This window comes from Ambystoma mexicanum, chromosome 6p (genome assembly GCF_040938575.1).
Source record: "Ambystoma mexicanum isolate Mex_15411 chromosome 6p, UKY_AmexF1_1, whole genome shotgun sequence".
In the NCBI taxonomy this organism is placed as follows: Eukaryota; Metazoa; Chordata; class Amphibia; order Caudata; family Ambystomatidae; genus Ambystoma; species Ambystoma mexicanum.
Genome location: NC_090935.1, coordinates 2066596 through 2078981, shown reverse-complemented (window position 1 = coordinate 2078981; position 12386 = coordinate 2066596). Strand labels below are relative to the sequence as shown.

At 43.9% G+C, this 12386-nt stretch overlaps 1 protein-coding gene across 1 annotated transcript in view; it reads left to right on the top strand.

Moving 5' to 3' along the window:
• Positions 1-11464, top strand: part of LOC138511109 (zinc finger protein 84-like) — a 30265-nt gene extending 18801 nt beyond the window's left edge. The window contains exon 2 of the mRNA XM_069626592.1: positions 7892-11464. Within this exon, the coding sequence (XP_069482693.1) occupies positions 8582-9799 (1218 nt within the window). The 5' untranslated portion in view covers positions 7892-8581 and the 3' untranslated portion in view covers positions 9800-11464. The remainder of the gene's footprint in view (positions 1-7891) is intronic.
• The last annotated feature ends 922 nt before the right edge of the window (positions 11465-12386 follow it).

The window sequence follows — 12386 nt, the reverse complement described above, 5'->3', positions numbered from 1 at the left end:
TTCTAGGCTACCCCCTGTTGCATCTGATGTTGTAATGGAGATGGGAGAAGTAGACAGAATGGAGTATGAAAGTGTGAAACTAGCTTTGATAAGCTAGGTTTGGGCAGACCCCTTCCCAGTATTTTAAGAGGTTTACAACCCTCAAAAAGCATGTTGGTACCCCTTGGGCTACCTGGGTGTGTGAATGTTTGATAAACTTAGGTGGTTGGGTTAAGGGTTACAGAGTAAACACTTAAGAAGGTATGAGAACTCTGTTTGTTAGAGTCTATGGGCCTCATTACACGGATGGCGGAGAACCATGGCGCTATTAGCGCCATGGTTCATACCGGTAAAATACCGGCACCGCCTTGGCGGAAAGGGGAATTACCGCCCATTTCCAAGGTTGGCGGGGTGGTAATTCCCCCTTCCACCATTGCCCTTCCCCATTCCCATTTTTGCCCCATAGGGCATAATGGGAATGAGGAAGGCGCTAATTGCGGTACCGTAATTAGCTCCCTGGGTCCCTTTGCGGGTTGGTTTTTAACGCCTGCAAAAAGCAGGCATTAAATCCCCCAACCCGCAAAGGGACCTCGTAGTAAGGCGGTAAGGATTTACCGGTACCGGTATTTTACCGGTACCGGTAAATCCTTACCGCCATCCGTGTAATGAGGCCCTATGTATGATGCCTGCTCTCCTGAGCTGAGACAGCACTTGGCTGACTCTAAGGAAATTGATCCAAACAAGTTAGCCAGGGCTGCTGACTTGTGAGTTGCCAACAGGGCTACTCACAAGGATTCTGGGGCAACGCAGAAGAAGGATGAGGGAAAGCAGCACAAGAAAGATAACAAGGAGAATTCTAATACCTCCAATCCAAAAGAGGGCCCCAAACATAACAAGGGTAAGTCACAACGGAAACCAAATCAGGCTACTGTACCTCCTGGCGCTAAACCAGAAGGAGGTCAGACCAAACCCCCATTCATCAAGACATTTGGAAAATGTTATGCTTGTGGGTCAACTGACCATGTGAAAGGGGATCCCAGATGGAAGGGTAAACCTTCAGGGATCCACACTGTCTCCTTAGCCTTCTCCCCAGAGGAAGAAGTACCAATGGCAAGTGGAAACTTTCACTTACTGGTTGAGGAACCCATGAACATCTCAGGCAGTGTTTCTTTAGTGTCGCTGGGTCTGTGGGAACAGCAGAACTTAGATGTCTACAATTCCATTCCAGACAATACTAAAGAGTATTACAAAGACAGTGGGCCTCATTACGAGGTTGGAGGTAAGGGATTACCGGCACCGGTAAAGGTGCTGGTGCCGGTAATCCCTTACCTCCATATTCCAAGGTCCCTTCGCGGGAGCCGCTAAGGGATCAGGGAGCTAATAAAGGGCCCGCTATTAGCGGGCCCGTTATTAGCTCCATCCCCATTCCCGTTGAGCCCTATGGGGGCTCGAATGGGAATGGGGAATGGTTCTCGGAATGGGGACTTACCGGGTCCTCCAAGGTTGGAATGACCCGGTACGTCCCTATTTCGAGGACCTGGACCCGGAATGCAGTAAGGGTGTAGCCATGGCTACCTCCAACCTCGTAATGAGGCCCAGTGTACTTGTGAATGGTCAGGAGACCCTTGCCATCACAGACACTTGGGCCAGCATTACTGTAGTTGATGAATCATTTTTCAAGGTAGAGGATGTTGCTAAGGCACCCAAATACCTCACTAAGCTTGCTGGAGCCCCTTTCCAAATGTTTCCACAGTTATCAGCTCTCATCCAGTGCAATGACATGACTGTCAAGATACCTATAAATGTGCAGAGTGAAGTACCTGGGATATTCCTGTTGGGGAATGACTTAAAAACCTTTGGAGTTGTATCAAGCACCCCCAGGACTCCCAGCAAAAGGAAACAGGAGCAGACTAGGAAGGCCAGAGAGGGTATCTTAAGGGGCTCTCCAGGGTAACTTATAGAAGAAACTATAACCCCAGTCCACAGGACTTACTGACTGCAATCTCTAACACAAATGAAGTAAAAGGGGAAATCTAAAACCTCCAGGAAGAGATCAGGCAGCACTCCTCTGCTACCAACAAGGACATCCCTGAGAGGACTGTCCAAAGTCACACCTGTGACTCCTCCACCAGCAGAGACTGAGTGTGAGGAACAACCTAGTGTGGTTGAATCAGCTGCTGAGAAATCAGAGCTGAAAGAGGACCTTGCTCCTGTTGGATATCTGGATCCTGCAGAACATTCTGAGCTGCAGTCTTTACTGGCAGAAGGTGGACCCTGTAGGGCAGACTTCAGCAGAGGTCAAAGAGAGTGTCCTAATCTCGAAGGTCTTCGCCAAGAGGCAGCTTCCCAGTTGGATGGGCAAGAGCCAGGGAAGCATAGGTTGTACTGGGAAGATGGCCTCTTCTACAGTGAACCGACTGTGTCAATCCCAGGGGACTACAGGAGACTTGTAGTGCCCCTAGAAAGCAGACTTCTGTTCCTACAGTTAGCCCATGAGATACCTTTGGATGGTCACTTGAGTTTCAAGAAAACCAAAGAAAGGCTATCTCTGTATTTCTACTGGCCTAAGTTGTGCTCTGATGTAGCTATGTTCTGTAGGAGCTGTCACACTTGCCAAACCTCCGACAAGAGTGGAGCCAAGAATGTGGCACCCTTGGTGCCTCTCCCAGTGGTGAGTCCCTTTTGAGAGGGTAGGAATCGACATTGTTGGTCCCTTAGACCCGCCAAACTCTTCAGGAAAGAGGTCTATCCTGGTTGTAGTAGACCATGCTACTAGGTCTCCTGAAGCACTACCTATGAGAACTGTTACAACTCGGGCTGTGGCTAAGGCCCTACTTGGTATTTTTACCAAAGTAGGTTTTCCTAAGGAAGTCATCTCTGACAGGGGATCCAATTTTATGTCCCACCACATGCAGGCCATGTGGGAAAACTGTGGTCTAACTTACAAGTTCTCAACTGCCTACCATCCACTGAGAAATATATTGGTGGAGAGGTTCAACCGTACCAGGAAGAGCATGATAGGTGCTTTAGAGTTACCCCTTAGGAGAAAGTGGGACCTTCTACTGCCATGCCTTCTCTTTGCATATAAAGAAGTCCCTCAGGAGGGGGTTGGATTTAGTCCCTTTGAACCTCTTTATGGCCATCCAGTTAGAGGCCCCTTGGAGGGTGTTCCTTCCCCCAAGCCAGTGAGAGTCACTGACTATGTGATAGGTCTCTGGATGAGAATGTCACACATGATGGCAGAAGCATCAGATAACTTGAAAACAGGTCAGGCTCTGGTGAAGCATTGGCATGACCAGAAGGCCAACATGGTTGTGTTTACTCAAGACCTCCTAGTTCTAGTTATGGTACCTACAAGGCAGAGGGCCTTACAGGACAAGTGGATAGGACCCTTCAAGGTTGTGGAAAAACGTGGAGAACTCAACTATCTGGTGGACCTAGGCAATCCTAAGGAGGCTCCCAGAGTCTTTCACACCAACCGTTTAAAAGCTTATGTCTCAAGACCAGAAGTGGGAGCTTTGCTTCTAGCTTCAGCCCAAGAGGAGGAGGAGAGTGAACCTCAACCTGACTTACTCAGAGGCCAGCCTTTAGAAGAGAAAATAGGACTCAATCTCTCTTCTAATTTAACACCTGAAAAACAGGAGGAGTGCAAGTTTCTGTTAAATCAGTTTGCCTACCTGTTTTCACTATCACCAGGCTTGACCCCTAGGGGCCACCATGATATTCTCACTGGTGACTGTTTACCTGTTAAAAGCAGAGGTTACAGGGTGTCAAACCATATAAGAACCCACATAAAGGAGGAGGTCAACAAGATGCTTGATCGCGAGGTAATTGAGCCATCTACAAGTCCATGGTCTAGTCCAGTTGTACTAGTGTCAAAGGCAGGATCCAAGGAGTTGAGATTCTGTGTGGACGATAGAGCTCTTAATGCAGTCAATAAGAGTGATGCGCACCCTTTACAAAGGACAGATGAACTGGTGGACAAGCTTGGTTCAGCCAAGTACCTCAGTACATTTGATCTCACTTCAGGCTATAGGCAAATAGCTCTGACAGACCATGCCAAGGAGGAAACTGCATTCTCAACCCCAGCAGGCCTCAACCAGTTTAAGGTAATGGCTTTTGGACTAAAGAATGCACCTGCAACATTCCAAAGGCTGGTTAATCAAGTTATGAATGGGATGGAGGACCTCTGCATGGCATACTTGGATGACATTGCAGTGTTCAGCCCTACTTGGAAAGAACATGTTGACCACCATGTTTTGCAGGCTCCTGATCAGGCCCATCTGACCATAAAGGCAAGTAAACGTCAAATTAGTCAGAGGAAAGTGGTCTACCTTGGACATGAGGTAGGAGGAGGTGAATTCATTTCAGGACTGCTGCTTAGAGTGTGTTGGCGGTCAGTCTCTCGTCTCCTGCGCGGCTCACAGTGCACAATCCACATTTGTTTCTCCCAGATTCCAAACTGCATTTAATGCACTGCCTGCTGCTAGTACTCCATCGAATTGGCAAGCTCCAAATAGGAATGGCCGTCCAGCAGAAGCAGAATTCTCCTGCCAACCTCAGTGTACATAGACACTAAGACGCCTTAAACCATTGTGCGTTTTTCGGATTTGACTACATTGGATACTTCAGTCACAAGAATATTCCGTCCTGATGAAGGCCTACTACACCACTGCTTCCCAAGTTTAGCTTTAATTGGCCGAAACACTGTCATGTTAACTTGTTATTTATGTTGTTGTTCAGCTTTTGATTGTTTTCACACAACTGAGCTGATGACCTGACTATTACCTCACTGAGTTCTCAAGTTTCCTCCCCAAGGGACCTGTAGAGAATGTAAAAGCAAGAAAATTTGATATTTCAAATATTCGTCATTTGATTTGTATAATTCAGGCACTACTCCATGTATGTTTTAATGTTGAATATCCTATGCCTCATAGATTCAAGTGTATCTTTACACTTACTGCACACAAATTAAATAAGAACTGCAGTATACAGACTTGTTCAACAAACCTGTGTCCACCAAGTCCTTGTCTGAAAAACTCAGGATTCAGTATTTCTATCTCAGCAGTTAGACCTCCATGACCTTGCTCAATTGTGTTGTTTATATAAGTGTACCTACCTGGGCTGAGCAAGGCAGCAACCAGGACCCCGTCCAATATTTATTCCTACTGGACATCTGCAAGGATTCTATGTGGAGGTCGACGTCAGCTAAGCAGTGCTGCGCAACCTGTTCCCTTGAAGGTGAGCCTGGTGAGGAGGAAAGAGATTGCTTCTGTTGAGCCTTGCCATCTCCCATGGTTGTGTATGTTTGTACTGCTATGTATCCTTTATTCATTAGCATGTGAATTCATGCCAGACCCCATGCTGGAGGAGGAACAAGTTACTTATCTGTAATTGTTGTTCTCCAGCATGGGTCTGGCATGGATTCACATGCAAACCCTCCCGCCTACCCCTCTGCGGCTCTTCTCTTGGTCCTACTGCCACTTTATGTGCTACCATATCTGAAGATGGCTGCCAGGGGAGGGGCTTAGGGAGAGGGCAGTCATTGGCTGGGGCAGTATGACCCAGATCTTAGTGATTGGTTGTTAGGAGAAAGACAGGTTTCAGTTTCATTTCTGAACTATGTATTTCTTTACTGAGGATTCCCAGTCTAATGACGGTGAATATTCATGAGCATGTGAATTCATGCCAGACCCATGCTGGAGAACAACCGTTACAGGTAAGTAACTTGTTCCTTAGACATTTTTGCAGGAGTCATAGACCCGGACTTTGGAGGAGATATAAAAGTGTTTTTTAAAAACCATGGGAAAAATAAGACCTGGAGATGCAATATCCCAGGGAATTCTTGAAATGGCTTTGTTTCCCCACTTTGAAGAGGAGAGGTAAGTTAAGGAAACAGAGAGAGGTGATCAGTGTGTTGGAGAGGCCGAAAAGCTAACAGACATCAGTCCCCCCTGAATGATGAGGCAACTATCCTCCCTGATTTAGCATTTTCCCAGCGAAAAATAAATCCCATACTGGCTGAGGCCTTCTTACAGGTAACAACTGAGGGTGAAGGCCTAAGAAAAGACAGCCCCTTTTTTTCTTTTTGAAACAAGGTCTCCTTAATGGGAGAGAAACAGGAAGGTTTGACTGAAACTCAGCTGGTGATACCCAAGACACACAGGAAGATAGTGCTGGAAATTGCACACTCCCATTTGACCGGAGGGGGGTGGGGGACATACTTGGGGCAGTCTAAGACTCAAGCCTACATTAGTGGCAAGTTCTGTTGGCCCTGTTCACCTGTGGATATAAAGAACATTATCCAAAAGTGTAATACATCAGAAACTGGCTCACATATTACTTAAATGGCACCCTTGAACCCACTACCCATAAACGAAGTCCCCTTTTCCCAAATAGTCATGGACATCGTAGGTCCCTTAGAAACCTCGAAATTGCGGAATACATTAATCCGCCAGATACCCCGAAGCCGTCCCCATGAGAAACGGCACTACCCAACAGATTTTAAAACATCTGTGCCCTTCTTGTCTCGAGTAGGCTTTCCCAGGGAGATTCAAACAGACCAGGGAAAGAACTTTATGAGCAAACTGATCACAGAGATAAAATAAATATTACTTATCGCCACTCTGAGAACCTCAATTTACCACCCCCAGACAGACTGATAAGTGGAGAGATTTAATAAAACACAGTAAGAAAGTGCTCAAGCATCTACCAGATTCTCTCAGATTGAATTACTCTACTGTAGGGAGCCCTGAGATGTATTAGATATGCTCATAGAATCCTGGGAAGAAAGAGAAGAAGCACTAGTACCTCTGTCCCAGGCTGCCACCTGACTAAGAGATCATATGGCCCTAGTTAGAACCTTGGCACAAGCACATATGGAGAAAGCCCAGACCGAACAAGACTATGATAAAAAGGTGAATCTCTGCGCTTTCTCTATGGGTCAGAAAGTGTTGGTCCTCTTACCCACCTCTGAGAATAAACTAGTCTCAGTGGCACGGACCCTATGAGATAATAGCACGCACAGGTGCATGTACTTATAGAGCAGCCCAACCAGACCAAAGACCCATCACTATCATATTATCCTGCTAAAGGAATGGAAGGAAAATCCAACATCCTCCACACTAGCCTGTTTGGTACCGGAGGAAGTAACACAGACCTTATTCCACAGAATCTCCCAAACGGGAAACATAGAGAGATGGACGATCTTGTTAGTTCTTTCCCAGATGTATTTTGCCGAAAGCCAGGTAGAGTTCAGGGCTCGTGCCACCCCAAAGGGAAAGGTAGACCATCTAAAACCCTATTGACTCCCAGAATCTAGGAAAAAGATAGTAATTGAAATGGAAACTATGTAAAGAGCCAACATTATAGAGCCTTCTTCTAGTCCCTGCCCCTGCCTGATAGTTTTGGTACCAAGACCCAACCACTCCTGGTGGTTTTGTATCAACTTCTGACAGGTTAACACAATATCTGCTTTTGACGCCTACCCCATGCCATGGATCAACGATTTAATCAATAAACTGGGTAGTGCAGTGTTCCTATCTACTTTACACTTGACAAAACCAGCCATGACCGACTGACAGGTTGTCCCTTCAGTGACCACACGTCACCACATTGTATTAATCCTGGCTGTGGGCTAGTGGTGCACACCGTTATTAATTTATGTGCCATGTGATGTAGGAATGGTCAATGTGACTCTTGGTTCTTGATTTCTGTGTTAACCCTTTCCATGATGTTGAGGGCTCCTTACTCTATTCATTTACCTCAGTGTCCATAAGACATTCAGTAGAAGTTCAGGATTTCATGAGCTGAAAAGTGCCTTTTTGCTTGTTCACATTTTCTATTTAAAACAAGAAATATGTATCTATCTCTTACGCAACGCTAATCCTGATTTTCCTTTTCTTTCAAACAGGGAAACAAAGCAGGAAGCATGGAAAACAGTGAAATGATTTTAAAAGTGTTTGTTTGTTAAAAAAAAGGTTTCCTCTGATAGCTGGGTCTTGGAAACATTTTCTTGCTCACGACAGTCACTAACTACCAGCCTCGAGTCTCTTACTGTGGGAAAATATTTTACAGACTGAAGAGATTTCGCAGCAACTAAAGGTGCAATATTAATGATCTTGGAGAAAACATCTGGTTCCTATGTCCAGTCAGTACCAATCAATAGAGAGGTCACCTGTGTCGACTACACTGATGAGAGGCTAATAGGAATGGCTGCCACTTTAAAGTAGAGGCCGGGCATTTTCATGCAATGCACCACATTGAGTAAGAGAAAGGTGCTCAACACCAGCTTTGGACTTGATGCTTCAGAATCAATGGCGCCCCTGCTGTGGTGCTGCTGTTCCAGTGGAAGCTGCTAGGGATTAAAACCCAAAAGCACGAAAACTACAAGTCTAGAAACTGCTCTGGACATAGAAAGGTTGCAAGCACAAGCTTTTTATTTCGAGACTTGCCTCTTCTGGGCGAAGATTGAGGTTCTTTCTTGACATTCATGCGTACAAAAATGCACCTGACTTGGTGAGACCACCCGAGAGATTAAGATCATTGTGAAACTATTTTGAATTGGACAAGGAACTCCTTACACAGAAATCGCTATTTAAAAATGAACACCATCACAATGGAGATCCCCTTTGAATTTTCTGAATGTGAAACAACTTTCAATGAAACTGGTTATTTATGGCAACATCAGAGATTTCTCACTGAAGCGAAAGAACATACATATTTTGAAAGCTGCAAGGCTTTTACAGAAACAAATAATCTATTGATAAATCAGAGAATTCACACTGGGGAGAAACCATATGCGTGTCCTGAATGTGATAAGGCTTTCACAAACAAGAGTGACCTATTGAGACACCAGAGAAATCACACAGGAATGAAACCATATGAATGTTCTGAATGTGATAAGTCTTTCAGGCAAAGGGGTCATCTATTGATTCATCAGAGAAATCACACTGGGGTGAAACCATACACATGCTCTGAATGTGATAAGGCTTTCAAGCAAAGTGGTCATCTATTGAATCATCAGAGAAATCACACAGGATTAAAACCATATGCATGTTCTGAATGTGATAAGTCTTTCAAGCAAAAGAGTGAACTAGTGAGACACCAGAGAAATCACACTGGTGTGAAACCATATGCATGTCCTGAATGTGATAAGGCTTTCACGAACAAGAGTAAACTATTGATTCACCAGAGAAATCACACTGGGGAGAAACCATACACATGCTCTGAATGTGATAAGGCTTTCAAGCAAAGTGTTCATCTATTGATTCATCAGAGAAATCACACAGGGGTGAAACCATATGCATGTTCTGAATGTGATAAGGCCTTCACAGACAAGAGTAATCTATTGAGACACCAGAGAAATTACACTGGGGAGAAACCATATACATGTTCTGAATGTGATAAGTCTTTCAGGCAAAGGGGTCATCTATTGACACACCAGAGAAATCACACAGGGGTGAAACCATATGTGTGCTCTGAATGTGGTATGACTTTCAAGCTAAAGAGTGAACTATTGAGTCATCGGAGAATTCACACTGGGGAGAAAGCATATACATGTTCCGAATGTGATAAGGCTTTCAAGCTAAAGAGTGAACTATTGATTCATCAGAGAAATCACACTGGGGAGAAACCATATGCATGTTCTGAATGTGATAAGGCTTTCAAGCAAAGGGGTCATCTATTGATTCATCAGAGAAATCACACTGGGGAGAAACCATATGCATGTTCTAAATGTGATAAGGCTTTCAAGCAAAGGGGTCATCTATTGAGTCATCAGAAAATTCACACTGGGGGAGAAACTATATACATGTTCTGAATGTGATAAGGCTTTCAAGTGAAAGAGTGAACTATTGAGTCAGCAGAGAATTCACACTGGGGGGAAACCATACACATGTTCTGAATGTGATAAGGCTTTGAAGCAAAATAATCACTTTGTGATGTATCATAGAAATCACACTGATGACAAACCGTAAACATGTTCTGAATGCAATGTCTTTCAAGCAATAAGGGAAACTAGGGCTGCACCAGAGAAATCACACTTATATGTTCTCACTGTGATGAAGCTTACAAGCGTAATGAGAAACCTGTGATACATCAGAGAAATTACACTAGGGGTTTGTAGAGAAGCCTGACCTATTCCTACATCACAAGAAATCACACGGGGGCCACATGCATGTTCTAAATGAAGATGCTCAAGGTAATCCGTGTCCTGTGGCGACATTGGAAATTCATAAAAGGTGTTGAAATGGACTACTCGGATGCCGAAAACATCCACTACTTACACAGTCTCTTGGGCCCTGCTGTTTTTGGAGAAAAAAGTTACTAAACCATATTATCAAACAGGCACTTTGTGAAGTATTATTTATGTATAGAATTAAAGGAAAGTGTCTTGTTATTTGGATTCCTGAATAATTGATAACTTGCCAATGAAGTGATTTCTCAAAATGTGTTTTAAGCAGATCATATTATCTCACTGTAAGATCAAACTTCCAGTTATTACACACAATTCATGAAAGACTAAAACAGAAGCAAGCCTACATGTGCGTAGGTTTCACACTTCACGTATATACTCGGGGGGGGTATATTACATTGTGCAAAATACTATTAAATACTTTTTAACCTGTCACTCGCAACAGGGAAAGTACCGCAATCATTCAAATTGGTGCCCATCAAACCACTACTCAAGGACACGGGAGGAGGCGTGGAAGACCTCTCCAACTACAGACCGATTTCAAACATTTCCTACCCAGCAAAACTAGTAGACACCTACGTCTACAAAGTAACTCAAGAACACAGAAAAACACCTGCTGCTGGACCAGCCGCAAGTTGGCTTTAGCCCCACGAGGGGAGCAAGACCAGCATCTGCGATGACCTAAAGACAAATGCAGACACTGGCACACACTCTGCCCTTATTCTACAAGACCTCTTTGCAGCTTTTGACTCAGTCAACCATGACATCCTCTTCAAGAGAATAGAAGAAATAAGAATAACAGACGTAGCCCTACTCTGGATTAAATCATTCCTAGCAAATAGAAGGGAAACGGTCTGGATAAAACCCTTCAAATCCGCTCCATAGGACACTGACTGTGGAGTTGTGAAAAGAGATTGCTCGAGCACTCCAAGGTTTATGTGTAAACGTTTTCAGTCTTAGCTTCTATCTTTGATTACCAGTTTAAGGTGCAGGGGAGGAAAAGTGGACCTGGCACAAGCCCACTAGTACATATAAGCAACCAAGAAAAGAGGATCCAAAACAGGAACCCTCCCGTCCTCTGCACGCTATTGTTATACCGCCATCAGGCGGTTATCAATACTTTTATACTTCAAACAATGGTATCTATTTCAAATTTCAACAATTGTCAATGTCAAACACTACACTGAAGATTTATTTCATAAAGGGTGATAGTTAATTTAAACAAAAGTTGTTCTCCTTTGTAGTGCATATACAAAGTCCCAAATAAACGGCTTGTGTGAGCCATTCCCACATTGCATGTGTAAAGTTCAAGTTATACGGCTGACGCGTTTCGAGTTTATCAATTCTTCTTCTTGAGCTAAAGTTGAACTGTAAGGTGACAATATAGAGAAAAAGTCTATATGCGTTTTGCCTGACCATCAGTAAATAATCAACAATTTCCTTCAGAAGGCACAATCAAGTCTCTGGTGATACAGGTGAAACACATTCAAGGAAGTGTAGCATATTTGACACAAATATTACATAGGATCGATGGGAGGGGTGCAATGGTTTTAAGTATTATGTAGCATCGTGATTATTATAGTATCAAGAATGCTTGATTATGCAGGGTACCATCTGTCTAGTCTATTTACATCTAATGTGGGTAAGTGTACTCCCCTTGGAGGTACTAGTATCTCAGTACTCAGATTCTAATTTCACTTGTCTCAGTGTTATGCTGTTACCCTATATCTAAACAGCCATGGTAAAATATTTCACTATGATTAAGGCATACCTTAATGTGAGTGCCTGTGAATCTTCTTGTGGGAGTGTTCAAATCTTGTATTGTAGGTGCTATGTTTCGTCAGACTGGACAAATATCCTGTCTTGGAACACAGAACCTCTTATGTGTGAAACAACATTGAGTATGTTAAAAAGGAAGCTATTGTATATAATGATCCTTCATGCATCTGGGATTAACCAAATAGGTCTCACCGGTTCTAAAAATACACAATGTTCTATTTCCAGGAATGCCTTTATTCAAGGCTGCTTATGGCTATGGCCTTCATCCCAGTTCCTAGGTCTCCCTAGTGGCAACAGATGCAGTGCGTCCGTGATCTGTTGGAAAAAATAATGATGTAGCTTACCATGTCTCCTTACGCATATAATTCATCGAGATGCACTATGAGGTGCGTCAAGACCTTTAGGCAATTTAGCGATAATGTATAAAACATGA